Source organism: Cibotium barometz, chromosome 36 (assembly GCF_041138505.1).
Source record: "Cibotium barometz isolate CiBa-2024 chromosome 36, ASM4113850v1, whole genome shotgun sequence".
NCBI classification, from domain to species: domain Eukaryota; kingdom Viridiplantae; phylum Streptophyta; class Polypodiopsida; order Cyatheales; family Cibotiaceae; genus Cibotium; species Cibotium barometz.
In genome coordinates this window covers 30,409,572-30,426,280 of record NC_141081.1, presented here as the reverse complement: position 1 = coordinate 30,426,280, position 16,709 = coordinate 30,409,572, and the positions used below count along the sequence as shown (strand labels likewise).

Genomic DNA, 16,709 nt, shown 5'->3' with positions numbered 1-16,709 from the left:
TCGAGGTACAGAGCCAAAAACACAGTTCTCGTCCTTGTTTTCGGCTTCGAGTAGATGACCATGAGAGCATTCTAGAGAAGTTGAGAGCTAGAGATGGTGCTGCTGACTAGATCTCTATCTTGATAGTAGTGACTAGCTGGGTTAGCTCACTTACATTGTATTTAGATTTTTTGGGAGTGACTAATCTCAGAATAGCTGGGGTAGCTCATTTTCAAAATACCTTGATCTTTTGAGTTAGTGGCTAGAACCTAGAGTGGCTATGTTAGCTCACATTCTACTGTACTTAGTTGATATTTATATCACTATGAGTTTTCTCATTATTGAGGATCATTTCATTTTAGTTGATGTTCATGGTTTTTTGATTTTTTAACACTTTGGCTATCATGTCGTTTATTGAAAATCACCATCACCATATTGTTTGTTGAAAATCACCAAACTTTGCAAGCACTAGGTGCTAATTACTAACGCGAACATGCTCCGATCATGACCAAACTTTGCAAGCATGTGGGGGTAGGCCCCCACATACTTGAAAAGTTTGGTCCCCACATCACCAAACTTTGCAACAAGCATGTGGGGGTAGGCCCCCCCCACATGCTTGAAAAGTTTGGTCCCCATCGAAGCATGTCTGGGTATGATGGTATGGGGAAGGCCCAGATTTTCCATGGCCTCTTAACACCAAGAGACTTCAAAAATCCACACTAGGCGCTAATTACTAATCCACACTGGGCGCTAATTACTAATCCAAACATGCTCTGATTGGTGACCAAACTTTGCAAGCATGTGGGGTGTGTCCCCCCCACATGCTTTCCCTTGTCTTGGTCTAGAGAATGAAAATGTTATAAAGAGAGATAATACAAATTTGAGATGTTTTTGGATTCAAAGTTTCTCCTAAAATCTAAGATGAATTCCCCTCAAACAGAAGTTCAAAAAGAATTTTCCAATGTGCATTAGAAATTAACTGACTATATGTATTGGAGACCTTAGCCTAAGGGTCCACATTTTCAGAAATTTTTTATTAAGGCCCAAATAAGGTTCTAAAGGGCCAATAGGATTAATCCAAGTGTTGGAATGACAAAAATACAAAGAATAAAATAAAATATCCCAAAAATGAGTAAATGCTCACATAAGATGAAGAGTTGACCAAGTACTGGGTTTATTAGTAAAAAAATCAATTTTCGACACCTCAGTAAGGAAGGAAAAGGCTCATGAAGGAGGTGCCTTTTTTTCATCATTGCCTTGCATTTTTAATTCAAAAAATGAGATATTTATATCTCTTCTCTCTCCTCCTGCAAACTGGATCAAAAAGTGGTCCAGAAATTATCCAAAATGGATCAAATTGAAGCTGCAAGCCTCTAGATCCCAGTTGGACTTGGTTAGTGGCCTCCCTCACCTATGAATAGACCCTCATTCCTTTGTATTTTCATCTTTGAGTAATTACATGCCAGTATTATCTTCATTTTAGTGTAATCCTATTATCCCTCTATTTTGCCTCTACTTTTGGAGCTTCACAATTCTCCATCCTCTCTTAGAGATTACCCTCCCCAACTTGGTGGCCAAAGCTTTCTTTGTGGGCTTCACTTCTTTCTTTAAATAATCAAGCCAAAATCAAAGGTAAGTCTTAGTCCAATGGTTTCTCTATCTTCTCAATGGTTATCTGCTTTCCAACCCCTCTAATGCTTGGGAAGCTTTCAATTAAATGGTTTTTTCTTAAAATCAAGCTTTCCAATGATTCATAATGTTTAAATGGTTTAATTCTAATCTTTATGCTTGAAAAGTATTTTTATATTTAAATCTCTCTTTTTGTAAAGATTAATCATCTTTATGGTTAGATCCTTGTTAGAAGGATGGTTCTTAATGATAAACCCATTATCTTAAACAAAACTCTAGGCTTGACAAGCTAGAGAAAAAGATTAGATATTTTTATGATTTTAATATAGTTAAAAATGATGATTAATTTCTTTAAGCTTGTTTATGATTAAGAAAAATCATATTAATTTATTTTAAGTTGAAAGAGGGTTATGCTTATATTTTTGGAAATGAGGAATGGATATTTAAGAATAATCAAGAGATTTAATTGTAATTATGCTTGTAATTATGATTATAATTATAAGTTATGTATACATAAATAAATTTTAGTTTAAAAGAGGAGTTCTTATCATATGTCAATTATGAATATTCATTTAAATTTCTAAAATTAAACTTTCTCAGAAGTTACAGCAAAGCTATGGCAAAATTTTTCAGAAAAAAGATAAATCTTATTTTTATGCATAAATTTAATAAAGCAAAAAGAGGAATTCCTATCATATTCTAGGCATAGACATTTTTATGCTAAAAGAATGATTTTTGTTATATTTATGAAAAATTATTTTATAGTATTTATGCATAATTGTTTAAATAGAGAAAGGAGGAATTTTTCTTATATTTATCTATATATATGTACATGCATAAATAAATTTTATGCTAAAAGTGGAGTTTTGAGCATTATTCAATATTAAAAAAAATAAAGAAGATTATGCACAAATTTTATAGAATCATTCAATTTAAGAGAATTATGGAAATTTTTCATTTAGATAAATGGATTAGTGTTTATACTAAAAGATTAAATATGGGTATAATTGATTTTGTAAATTCCATGAATCTTTTATTCAAAAATAAAAATATTGAGCATATTTTATTTTGAAAAATTTGAGAAGGAATGTGAAAACATTCATATGAATGCATCTAGAAAACATGGATAATTCTTAATCAGAAATAGAAATGATGTGAATGGATGTGAATAAATGTAGAAATGATGTGAATGGATGTAGGAATGATGTAAATGGATGTAGGATGATTTCGATGGATGTGAATGGATATAGGAAATATGTGAATGGATGTAGGAATGATGTGAATGAATGTAGGATGATGTGAATGGATGTAGGAATGATGTGAATGGATGTGAGTGGATATAGGAATGATGTGAATGGATGTAAGAATGATGTGAATGGATGTAAGTGGATGTAAGAATGATGTAAATGGATGTAAGTGGATGTAGGAATGATGTGAATGGATGTAGGACAATGTAAATGGAATTGGAATGATGCGATGTGAATGGATGTAGGACAATGTAAATGGAACTGAAGTAGAAGAATGTGGAATGATGAGAAATGACATGGAATGATGTGGAAAGATGGAAGATTGTATATGAGACATGTTTTTAAAGATTGTTTTATGTCAAAAATGTTGGGAAGGCATTTTGACTATCTTGTCAAATAAGGTCGTGAGGACCTAAGTGAAAAGATGATGGAGAGTCAATGAAGGACGTCTCGCGTGGCAAGATCGGTCGAGGTCTTGACTAGCCTCAGTTTGATTAAAATGATGGTGAGCTTCCGATATGGTGGATGAGGGACAAAGGAAGCGGCCTATGAGTGAAGCGTTAGGTGACCTGCAAAAGAAGGAGCCTAGAGGGTGCTGACCATACGGTGCTTGGGCTCTAGGTTGGCTCCCATGATACCCACGCATGCGACAAGGAAGAAAAATGAGTTAGAGCTGTTTTCTGAACACGGGCATGGATCTGGTTGATTGGCCTTACTGGTCTTCAACGGATGAGTTCACAGCTCTTTTTACATGGATCTTGTTGGTTGATCTTGCTGATCTCCAACTGCCATCTTGGGGGAGTGTTGAGATGGCAAGCTCAACACGAGTTGTCACCCATAATGTACCTAGTAGACCGTTTCACCTTTATACTACTAGCGCATTTGGTAGTTGAGATGATGGGATCTTTGGCATTAATTCTATAGCTGGACTCCACCTACCTAGTCCAATCGAGTTATAGCATACTTATCCTGCGAGCTCACCTATTTATCATGTTCACATTATGGACCGCTTGTATATAGTACTCTAGTACTTATGTTGGTTTTCACTTATCTTTTATAGAACTCTTTTGAAAACAAGAAGAAGAAGAAGAAGATTTCAGCCTTCCATCCATTGTTGTGTGAGCATGTGTGTGCTTGCAAGAGCTCAAGCTCTCTCTCCTCCTCCAATCTTTTTCATCCCTGATTGCATGTCTTGAAGGAGCTTATTAGAGGCTAAGGCAATTGGCACCTTCCAAAGCTTCATGCCTTTTCCATGGCTTTATTTTCTCTTGCTTTGATCTTCGCCTCATCTTCTCTAGACTAGAGTGGTTCTCTCTAAGTGGACGTGTGGAGCTATAATAGGGATGGCATGGTTAGCATCTTTGTGGGAGCTATCCTCTTGGATTAGGCATAGACATATCTCAATCCAGCTAACCCTTAGCAGAGCAAGATCATCTTAGCCGCATCTTCTCTAGACTAGAGTGGTTCTCTCTATGTGGACAAGTGGAGCTATAAGAGGGATGGCATGGTTAGGATCTTTGTGGGAGCTGTCCTCTTGGATTACGCAGCAAAGACACATCTCAATCCAGCTGACCCTTTGTAGTAAGATCACCAACAAATATCCCGGATTACGTCCTACAAGTCCCATGTATTACCTAGAAGATTTAGGACATCTTAGCATCCTTCTCGTTCTTCACAAAAAGGACAATCCAAGTTGCGCTCAACCAAGCCCATCAAGAGATTGGTCTCTTTCTCCGGTCAGCTTCTTGAGAGTGAAAAGGGGCCTTTCAAGAGTTTTACATCTTTATGCCAACACAATGCCTAGATCGAGACTAGTCTTGAAGGCACTGAAGAGAGGTGAGGTTGCGTCTAATGTGGACGCCACTTGCATTGCTCTTGAGGCATTAGAGCAGTAAAGGGTGGAGTACAAATACCATGTAAGAGTTTCCTTTTGCTCCCAAGTAAGGGACAAAGTCTCCCAAGATTTCCTTGTCGCATTAGGCCTCTACTTCCATTATGAGTTGTGAGAGAGTCCACAAGAACATTTGAGGGCCGTCAAAAGGGCCCTCTAAGATAATTCGTAGAATTATTTTCTCATGCCACCGTGGAAATGTTTAGTAGGGTCATATCCTGTGATTTTGTCAAAAAGTCTCATTTCATGTACGATGCATGCTAACCAAAGCCCTGGAGGATTGTGTTGGCATACGTGGGGCCAAACTTATATCAAACCTCAAGTACATCTCAAGGGGTTGTTTACCTTGCCAAGCCCAAGATGACACAACACTGTACGTTTTTTAATAATATTTATGGATGTAATATTATATACTCATTTGAGACCATAATCTTGACAAGAAAAAATGAGAATAAAAGTGACCTGCTCACTCATCAAGTTGGGGCAAGAGAAAATTCTGAAAATTAAAAGGTTTTACTACCACAACCCTTAAAAATTCGCCTACCTTCAACTCAAATTTCAAAATGTAATTTTCAAAAATCTGAAGTTGGATTTACACTAAACCCCAGCTTTTTTGGAGCACTTAGGAGGAACCCTTGCGAAAATTAGAGGTAGGACGTAGAGGCTTCTAGAACCCTCGGAAAGGAATGTTCGGGAAGCAGGTAGTAGCTCCAAGAAGGCCCTCCTCCGCTACTACTACGTTTATAATAAACCTCCACAGAGCGACTCTCCTCATCTCATCGCATCTCAATTCGCGCGCCCTCACAGCGGCTACATAATATATATACTCTCTCTCTCTCTCTCTCTCTCTCTGCTGCCTTCCTCTGCCCTCACAGCAGTTAGCAGTACAGCAGTACAGTACAGTAGAAGGAAGAAATGGCCCTCTCTTTGTTCGGCCGCAGCAGATCAGGCGAAGATCCCTTCGACTCCCTGCTCTTCGATTCGCTCGCCTTCCCGTCTTTCTCTTCCTCTCTGCGCGCCAGCTTCCCGGAGCACCCCAGCTTCGCCCGGGACGTGGCTGCGGTGGCTAATACGCAGGTGGACTGGAAGGAGACCTCGGATTCCCACATCTTCAAGGCCAACCTGCCTGGTAAGGATATCGCCCCCCCGCCCCTTTCCCCCTTCCTCCTCCGTCGCTTTTATCGGAATTGACTGCTCGAATATTCGCATGAGCAAAGTAGTGTGCCCCCGTGTGTGTGCTCTGCAGGTCTGGCCAAGGAGGACGTGAAGGTGCAGGTGGAAGACGGGCGCGTGCTGCAGATCAGCGGCGAGCGCAAGAAGGAGGAGACGGCCTCCTCGGACAGGTGGCACCGCGTAGAGCGGGCGCAGGGCAGCTTCCTTCGACGGTTCCGCCTCCCCGACAACGCCAAGGTGGAGGAGGTGAAGGCGGCCATGGAGAACGGCGTGCTCACCGTCACCGTCCCCAAAGTGCCCCCGCCGGAGCCCAAGTCTGCCGTCAGAAGTGTCCAGATCTCGGGCTGAGAGAAATCGTTCAAAGACTCTCTCTCTCTGTGTGTGTGTGTGGCTATGTATGTGGTCGAGTGATGGTCGTCATGTGTGTTTATATTACAGGGGATGTGTAGTAGAGGGACCAGTTTTGGGTGTTCTTGTAAAAGTTTTTTTTTTAAAAAAAAAAAGGAATGTATGACAACTTCTCTTTTTAAAGGATTGGAAGCCTTTGTCGATAATGTCTATCTACCTTAGCTTGTTCAACATCACGGACATGTATGATCATTTGTTTTGTTGATGTTTAGCATATATGAATGAGGAGAGAGAGATAGTGAGAGGATCGGCTATATGGATGAAGTGGTACATTAAAAGCTATTATACTTGCCTCTTAGCCATGCCACAAAATTTTGAGGAGTTGTCGTCGTCGCTATCTCCAAAGTTGTCATAAATATGCAATGGATCTAACTTCCATCAATAATATGATGCTGATCTTGGAAGTAGCGATCTATCTTTGATGTAGACGACGTCAAATTTAAGTAACTCTTCTTATGTCATAGCAAAACCTAGAAGGTGCACTTGGATTGTTCCCAAAGTGAGCGTAGTTGATCTTCTCTTAGTGGGTGTTTTTCCTTGCCAATCCATTCAATGTACACTCCTTAATGACCTCATACCATTGTTTGGTACGAGTCTCAGCAGTCCATCTTCGCTAGAGGTTGTTTTGTTTGGGCTTTTTTTTTGCATCTTCTTACCTATGTGGTAGTAGATATGTATTATATCCTGAAAGCTCAAAAGTTTCCTTGGGTACCCAATTGTGTAGGCATGGTACACATGAATCTCCTTGGTCTTCATGGTAGTATACACATGATTCTCCTTGTTGTGACTCCTCCCTCTCTTTTTATTTGCACAATGTATCTCTCGGTATAGCAACCACAAAAAATGTAAGCCCAAGGATATACCACCTGCGAGTCAACATGTTTCCCTTTAGTACACATTTGTCTTAGTTTAGTTTTGTATACCACCATACACATTTGTCTTAGTTTAGTTTTGTGTAGCACAATATGATGGCTCTTTTATTTGTCGCGTACTAATTAGTACATTTTAAGTGTACACAAGGCTTGTATATGGATGAGATGGTACTCTATAGGTTATTTTTGTACTTGCATCTTAGCCGTGCCACGAAAATTTGAGTTATCATCATCTCCAAGTTGTGATAGCTATCCCTTGGATGTAACTCCCATGCGTATAATAATGATTTGGAAGTAGATATCTTTGATGGAGAGGTGGTGTTTTAGTCATTTGTTGAAATAACTCTGAATATTTCATTGTCTATAACACAAGGTGCATCAAAGGTTCTTCCTCTCTATTAACACAAGTGTAAGATTTGTTGATCTTCTCTTAACAGGTGTGTTTCTTTGCCGATCTAAGCTTTGTGGTGCATGTATTCCTTTGAGCTGATAGTAGCATTTAGTATTAGTCTCATTAGGCATTGTTGGTGGCTAAAGGTGGTTGTTTGGGATTCCTTGGCATTTTCTTACCTATGTGGTAGCTATTAATTATTTCTTGAGAGGTCTTAGAACATTCTCATCAGTCATTTGTGATGCTTGAACATTGTATCGTTGTGATCAAGGATTATAATAATGATTCGTATACTTAATAACGGATATGAATAGGTATGATGAACATCCTAAGGTTTAACTCTCCATTTTACCTAAACCCCATTCGACTACCCTTTAAAGGAAGCTTGTATATAAACCAATTGTATGCACCATTCGACTGCCCTTTAAAGGAAGCTTGTGTATAAACCAATTGTATGCACCAAAAGAAACCCCTTCACTTATTATGCAAAAGCTATAGGTGACCATCTTGTCATAAGACTCCTCAAAGGCCAGGGCTACTCTATCCATGAAAGAATAAAAGAAAATATATCAATAAAATAATAAAAGAAGAACCTTAGCATGTTGTTGTGTTGGGTATCCAGCATGGGGAGGAAAATCTAGTTGTTTACTGTATAAAAGTGAAGCAAAAGAAAAAAAAAGCCATTCCCTATAGCATTTCATCATCCTACAAAGAAAAAGTGAGTTTGATTAACGTTTCTATCTCATGCAAGTCAAAGTTGCATATCTTCTTATTTTTATACAAATACTATAAGATAAATCAAGCAAAATGGCATAAATTAGGATTTGAATTCATTAGAAAGATGGTTCTCTCGACAAAGATGGTCATGTTGAAGTGTGGATCTAGTTTCCTCCTTTCATTCAAGCTTTCCCTTTGAGCTTCTAAATGTGGGATGCCAACAGTTGGAGTGACAACACAATTCATCTTTATCAATTCCAAGGTGATTCTAAAAACTTTAAGAGCTTGGAAATGGGGAAAAAAAATTTACAACCTTGTAAAAACACTCCTTTCACAAACAAGTGAATTGTTATGTGTTTTCTCGTATTGGCATAAAAGTTGACGAAAGATAGAGGCCAATCTCTAGCCTTCACTTTTCGCCTTTGTTCAAGTGATAATGGAAATTGAAGGAGGGGTATAGATAATTGAAGGATGTATTTCCAAACTATGTGTTAGGATAGCCCGCAAGCTACGATATTAATTGGATTACTAATGCACACCATTGTGATCCCATTATAGGAAAATGAATTTTTTTATTTTAGGTTTGTTATGGTGGAGAATTGATCATGAATGAATGTTGACTAGCTTCTTGGATGCTTCCTGTAAGGTTCCTCCCTCGAGCTTTAAAGATATAAAGGTGTAAGTACCTTCCCTTTAGTTTCTGTAATCATCCCCCAATTCAGAGTACAAGAAAACATTGTTTTCCCTTGTTTTGGCCTAGAGAGAGAAAATGTTATAGAGAGAGATAATACAAATTTGAGATATTTTTGGATACAAAATTTCTCCTAAAATCTAAGATGAATTTCTCTGAAACAGAAGTTCAAATTTTTTTTTTCTAATGTGTATTAGAAATTAACTGAATATATGTATTGGAGATCTTAGCCTAAGGGTCCACATTTTCGGAAACTTTCGATTAAGGTCCAAATAAGGTTCTAAAGGGCCAATAGGATTAATCCAAGTGTTGGGATAACAAAAATACAAAGAATAAAATAAAATACCCAAAAAATGAGTAAATGCTCACATAAGATGAAGAGTTGACCAAGTACTGGGTTTATTACTTAAAAATTAAGATTTATTAGTAAAATAAATCAATTTTTGACACCTCAGCAAGGAAGGAAAGGGCTCATGAAGAAGGCGCCTTTTTTTCATCATTACCTTGCATTTTTAATTCAAAAATTGAGATATTTATATCTCTCCTCCCTCCGCAAACTGGATCAAAAAGTGAGCCAAACTGGTCCACAAATTATCCAAAATAGGTCAAAGTGAAGCTGGAAGCCCCTAGGTCCCAGTTGGACTTGGTAAGTGGCCTCCCTCACCTATAAAAAGACCCTCATTCCTTTGTATTTTCATCTTTGAGTAATAACATGCCAGTATTATCTTCATTTTAGTGTAATTCTATTATCCCTCTATTTTGCCTCTACTTTTGGAAGCTTTGGAGTTTCACAATTCTCCATCCTCTCTTGGAGATTACCCTCCCCAACTTGGTGGCCAAAGCTTTCCTTGTGGGCTTCACTTCTTTCTTTAAAGAATCAAGCCAAAATCAAAGGTAAGCTTTAATCCAATGGTTTTTCTATCTTCTCAATGGTTATCTCCTTCCCAACCCCTCTAATGCTTGGGAGGCTTTCAATTAAATGGTTTTTTCTTGAAATCAAGCTTTCTAATGATTCATAATGTTTAAATGGTTTAATTCTAATCTTTATGCTTAATTAGTATTTTTATATTTAAATCTCTCTTTTTGGAAAGATTAATCATCTTTATGGTTAGATCCTTGTTAGAAGGATGGTTCTTAATGATAAACCCATTATCTTAAACAAAACTCTAGGCTTGACAAGCTAGAAAAAAAGATTAGATATTTTTATGATTTTAATATAGTTAAAAATGATGATTAATTTCTTTAAGCTTGTTTATGATTAATAAAATCATATTAAATTATTTTAAGTTGAAGATGGTTATGCTAAATTTTTTGGAAATGAGGAATGGATATTTAAGAATAGTCAAGAGATGTAATTATAATTATGATTATAATTATGTTATGTATACATAAATAAATTTTAGTTTAAAAGAGGAGTTCTTATCGTATTTCAATTATGAATATTCTTTTAAAGTTAGAAAATTAAACATTCTCAGAAGTTGCAGCGAAGCTATGGAAAAATTTTCCAGAAAAAAGATAAATCTTATTTTTATGCATAAATTTAATAAGCAAAAAGTGCAATTTCCATCATATTCATCTTATTTTTATGCATAAATTTAATAAGCAAAAAGAGGAATTCCCATCATATTCTAGGCATAGATATTTTTTATGCTAAAAGAATGATTTTTGTTATATTAATGAAAAATACTTTTATAGTATTTATCCCCATAAATATTTATCCCCATAAATATATAAATAGAGAAAAGAGGAGTTTTTGTTATAAAGGAAGCTTGTGTATAAACCAATTGTATGCACCAAAAGAAACCCCTTCACTTATTGTGCAAAAGCTATAGGTGACCATCTTGTCATAAGACTCCTCAAAGGCGAGGGCTACTCTATCCATGAAAGAATAAAAGAAGATATATCAATAAAATAATAAAAGAAGAACTTTAGCATGTTGTTGTGGTGGGTATCCAGCATGGGGAGGAAAATCTAGTTGTTTACTGTATAAAAGTGAAGCAAAAGAAAAAAAAAGCCATTCCGTATAGCATGTCATCATCCTACAAAGAAAAAGTAAGTGTGATTAACGTTTCTATCTCATGCAAGTCAAAGTTGCATATCTTCTTATTTTTATACAAATACTATAAGATAAATCAAGCAAAATGGCATAAATTAGGATTTGAATTCATTAGAAAGATGGTTCTCTCGACAAAGATGGTCATGTTGAAGTGTGGATCTAGTTTCCTCCTTTCATTCAAGCTTTCCTTTTGAGCTTCTAAATGTGCTATGCCAACAGTTGCAGTGACAACACAATTCATCTTTATCAATTCCAAGCTGATTCTAAAAACTTTAAGAACTTGGAAATGGGGAATAAAAATTTACAACCTTGTAAAAACTCTCCTTTCACAAACAAGTGAATTGTTATGTGTTTTCTAGTATTGGCATAAAAGTTGACAAAAGATAGAGGCGAATCTCTAGCCTTCACTTTCCGCCTTTGTTCAAGTGATAATGGAAATTGAAGGAGGGGTATAGATAATTGAAGGATGTATTTCCAAACTATGTGTTAGGATAGGCCGCAAGCTATGATATTAATTGGATTACTAGTCCACACCATTGTGATCCCATTATAGGAAAATGAAATTTTTTATTTTAGGTTTGTTATGGTGTTATGAATGAATGTTGGCTAGCTTCTTGGATGCTTCGTGTAAGGTTCCTCCCTCGAGCTTTGGAGATATAAAGGTGTAAGTACCTTCCCTTTAGTTTCTGTAATCATCCCCCAATTCAGAGTACAAGAAAACATTGTTTTCCCTTGTTTTGGCCTAGAGAGAGAAAATGTTATAAAGAGAGATAATACAAATTTGAGATATTTTTGGATACAAAATTTCTCCTAAAATCTAAGATGAATTTCCCTGAAACAGAAATTCAAAAAATAATTTTCTAATGTGTATTAGAAAGTAACTGAATATATGTATTGGAGATCTTAGCCTAAGGGTCCACATTTTCAGAAACTTTCGATTAAGGTCCAAATAAGGTTCTAAAGGACCAATAGGATTAATCCAAGTGTTGGGACAACAAAAATACAAAGAATAAAATAAAATACCCCAAAAATGAGTAAATGCTCACATAAGATGAAGAGTTGACCAAGTACTGGTTTATTACTTATAAAAAAAATTTAAGGTTTATTAGTAAAATAAATCAATTTTTGACACCTCAGTAAGGAAGGAAAGGGCTCATGAAGGAGGCACCTTTTTTTCATCATTGCCTTGCATATTTAATTCAAAAAATGAGATATTTATATCTCTCCTCCCTCCGCAAACTGGATCAAAAAGTGAGCCAAACTGGTCCACAAATTATCCAAAATAGGTCATTAAACTGAAGCCTTCCTCACCTATAAATAGACCCTCATTCCTTTGTATTTTCATCTTTGAGTAATTACATGCCAGTATTATCTTCATTTTAGTGTAATTACATGCCAGTATTATCTTCATTTTAGTGTAATTCTATTATCTCTCTATTTTGCCTCTACTTTTGGAAGCTTTGGAGTTTCACAATTCTCCATCCTCTCTTGGAGATTACCCTCCCCAACTTGGTGGCCAAAGCTTTCTTTGTGGGCTTCACTTCTTTCTTTAAAGAATCAAAGGTAAGCCGTAATCCAATGGTTTTTTTATCTTCTCAAGTGTTATCTCCTTCCCAAACCCTCTAATCCTTGGGAGGCTTTCAATTAAATGGTTTTTGTTAAAATCAAGCTTTCTAATGATTCATAATGTTTAAATGGTTTATTTCTAATCTTTATGCTTAATTAGTGTTTTTATATTTAAATCTCTCTTTTTGGAAAGATTAATCATCTTTATGGTTAGATCCTTGTTTGAAGGATGGTTCTTAATGATAAACCTATTATCTTAAACAAAACTCTAGGCTTGACAAGCTAGAGAAAAAGATTAGATATTTTTATGATTTTAATATAGTTAAAAATGATGATTAATTTCTTTAAGCTTGTTTATGATTAATAAAATCATAATAATTTATTTTAGGTTGAAGATGATTATGCTAAATTTTTTGGAAATGAGGAATGGATATTTAAGAATAATCAAGAGATGTAATTATAATTATGATTATAATTATGTTATGTATACATAAATAAATTTTAGTTTAAAAGAGTTCTTATCGTATTTCAATTATGAATATTCTTTTAAAGTTAGAAAATTAAACATTCTCTGAAGTTGTAGTGAAGCTATGGTAAAATTTTTCAGAAAAAAGATAAATCTTATTTTAATGCATAAATTTAATAAGCAAAAAGAGGAATTCCCATCATATTCTAGGCATAGACATTTTTATGCTAAAAGAATGATTTTTGTTATATTAATGAAAAATACTTTTATAGTATTTATCCATAAATATTTAAATAGAGAAAAGAGGAGTTTTTGTTATATTTATCTATATATATGTACATGCATAAATAAATTTTATGCTAAAAGTGGAGTTTTGAGCATTATTCAATACTCAAAAAAAAGAAGAAGATTATGCATAAATTTTATAGAATCATTCAATTTATGAGAATTATGAAAATGATTCATTTAGATGAATGGATTAGTGTTTATACTAAAAGAGTGAATATGGGTATAATTGATTTTGTAAATTCCATGAATCTTTTATTCAAAAAGAAGAATATTGAGCATATTTTATTTTGAGAAATTTGAGAAGGAATGTGAAAATATTCATATGAATGCATCGAGAAAACATGGATAATTCTTAATCAGAAATAAGAATGATGTGAATGGATGTGAATAGATGTAGGAATGATCTGAATGGATGTAGGATGATGTGAATGGATGTGAATAGATGTAGGAATGACGTGAATGGATGTAGGATGATGTGGATGGATGTGAATGGATATAGGAATGATTAATGGATGTAGGGTGATGTGAATGGATGTAGGAATAATGTGAATGGATGTGAGTGGATGTAGGAATGATGTGAATGGATGTGAGTGGATGTAGGAATGATGTGAGCAGATGTAAAAATGATTTGAATGGATGTAAGAATGATATGAATGGTTGTGACATCTTCTTGCCACCTCGCACTTGGTGACATGGCATGCCACATCATGGAATTGTCACATAAGCCATAATAGTGCCACATGTCAAGAGAATGCCACGTGTTATGCATGCATGTGACACATGGCACCTCCTTCCCACCTCCCCATTTTTTTTCAAAAACATATTTTTGAAAAAGTTAATTTAGTAATTTAGAGAAATAGAATATAAAATTTTAAATAATAAAATATATATAACTTATTAAATAAAAGAATTTAAAAACACTAATTTTAAAGGATTATATTTTAGAATTAGATCAATAATATTATTTTTAAAGTTTATGTTATTCAATTTAAAAAAAATAAATTTAATATTTCTTGAAAATATTTTATGTAGAATACACTTTTGAATTAAATTTTAAAAAAACATATTATAAAAAAATATAATTTTATAATTATAAAATAAAAGATATATTTATATATCTAGTAATGATAAATATTTAGACTTGTTTATAAATATTATTAATAATATTGATTTTTAAGTGAAAATAGTTTATCTTTAATTATCTTTATGTTTATCTTAATTATCCAATCAATCTTAGATAGGAAATCCAATGAGATTTGAAGTGGATAACTTATTTTTCCTATATAATCACACATCTCTAGTACTATCCCACACTTATCTCTAGTACTATCCCGTCATTGAGCCTTCATAATTTTTACTCTCTTAGCTTCCTTGAGAATGGGTTCTCAAAGTCGTAGGAGTCAGAAATGTGATAGGACTAGACTCCCCCCCGTCCACCAAGTTCAAGAGGAGGAGAGGAAAAGGGTAGCTCTTGAGAGAAAGAGAGAGTAGAGAGCACCTCAACGAGCAGCACCTTCCCTTGGCAATGATCCAAGCCTTGCTCCTCCTCTTCCACTTCCTCTCCCTCCGCCCTTTTTCCCCCCACTAACTACCCCTTAGTTTAGATAATCCACATGAACCCACCCTTCCTGAGCCCCCTTCTCTTCCACAACATGAAACCACCCCCCTCCTTTGGTGGGCGCCCATCGTGTGGATAGGAAAGAACTATCAAAGTCAGCGGCACATCATCGTGCCCATGCAATCTTCCATTCCTATTTCAAAGACCTCACGCCTTCATCACAGGCATGCGTGCTTGATGCTTTGATCGATCTGCCCAACATGGCCAACTACAGGGCGCTTTTCAACATTGGACGAAGAGAGAGGAGAGCTGGCATGGCGGTGCTACAAAGTGTTCGTCATTCCTATATAGTTAACAAGAAGAGGAACTCTGCGGACGCTTTGGCTGCTCGACGGGCAATTGTGACAGCCATAAGTAGCTCCCAAATGAAGGGTAAGGTGAGTGCCACATCTTGCATCCTTTCCATAGCACCACATGCACTTAGAGTTGGGTCTATTAGATGACAAAGTTTAGATGCCAATGAGGTTGGTGCTTTGTGGGCGAGTAGTGGTCATGTAGCTAGGCATGATCGCCTACTAGATGAAACCACTAGAGCCTTGATAGAAAGTTTTTGGGAGGAGAATTGTCGTGCCTCACGATTTTCAAGAAAGCTTTGCGTAAGAGAGTGACAAGAGGAGTGTTCATTGAGCACGGTGCTTGCTTTCTTGAAATGACCCAAACAGAGTTGTATTCTCAGTTTGTGGCATCGTATCGAGAGCTTAAAATTGGGCAAAGGTCATTTGAGGGGTGTAAGCCTTGGTTTGTGAGGTACTCACGTCAGCGTGACACATGTTGTCGCTACCATGTTGAGTTCAAACTTTTTTATGATGTGTTCCGTTCTCTTAGTGGACATAGAGAGTTGCCTCGTAGTCCTCGTGATTTCATCCACTCTCTTGTGTGCACGCACGGAAGATGCCCAGTTCCATAGGATCCCTTGTGTGGAGAGAAATTGCACATCATGTGGTTCACTTGCACATCTACAGATGGTAGATCTTGATGCAAGTGACCAAGAGATAGTGCCATGGCAACGTTATGAGTATGTGACACACCAGCTCCAGAGTGGTGGACAGTCCAGGAAGTTGCAGCTCGTGGACAAACATACATCACGTTGTCACTTCATAGCCACATTTAGCGAGCAGATCTATCCCTATATACGGCACAGTCATTGTGCCAAGTGGCAGGATCGTCAGTTCCGAGCATGCCTGGTAGAGTTTCCTATTGGTGTGGTCGTCTCTGTGATTGAATTTGTAGAGAACTACACCTTCACACCTTTTCAAGAGATACAATCTGAGTATTACTTCTCAGAGCAGGTAATGGTTATATTTCATAATTTTTTTTTTGTTTGAGCTATATTACTTATTTGATTTTTTTTGTCCTAATCGTCTCTATTGCTTACCTCACCAGGGTGCTATTATGGTCCACATTTCAGTGGACGATGATCGTTCACATGATGCACATTTTGTGCAACACTGTTTTCGTCTCCATGAGATTGTCGGATCATACGTGGCCAGCGATGGGTTTGGTCGGATGGTTATGGCGCACAGTTCAAGTCGTTGACAATTCTATTGGCTCTACGGGTAGTACTTATGGTTCTCTTATATTCGCAATTAAACTAAATTCACTAGAACATCTTAAAGAAAACAATAACTAAGACTTTGTTTCATGGATTTATAGGTGGCATGTGCAGTCTAGTATCCCAGTGATTTGGTCATCCTTTGAGACTGGTCACAGGAAGGGA

At 36.3% G+C, this 16,709-nt stretch overlaps 1 protein-coding gene across 1 annotated transcript; it reads left to right on the top strand.

Annotated features, from left to right (window-relative positions):
* The first annotated feature begins 5,518 nt into the window (after window positions 1–5,518).
* On the top strand, window positions 5,519–6,449 carry LOC147617774 (18.1 kDa class I heat shock protein-like). The gene is made up of 2 exons (XM_086776014.1): window positions 5,519–5,875; window positions 5,993–6,449. The coding sequence occupies exons 1-2, from the start codon at window positions 5,662–5,664 to the stop codon at window positions 6,265–6,267; spliced, it is 489 nt and encodes a 162-aa protein (XP_086632140.1). The 5' UTR covers window positions 5,519–5,661; the 3' UTR covers window positions 6,268–6,449.
* Window positions 6,450–16,709: the final 10,260 nt, after the last annotated feature.

What these genes read in the sequence shown, in the direction of transcription:
- LOC147617774 (XM_086776014.1), top strand. Translation starts at nt 5,662, where the DNA reads ATGGCCCTCTCTTTGTTCGGCCGCAGCAGATCAGGCGAAGATCCCTTC. An exon ending in CTTCAAGGCCAACCTGCCTG is followed by an intron (nt 5,876 to 5,992) that starts GTAAGGATATCG and finishes TGTGCTCTGCAG; the next exon opens with GTCTGGCCAAGGAGGACGTG.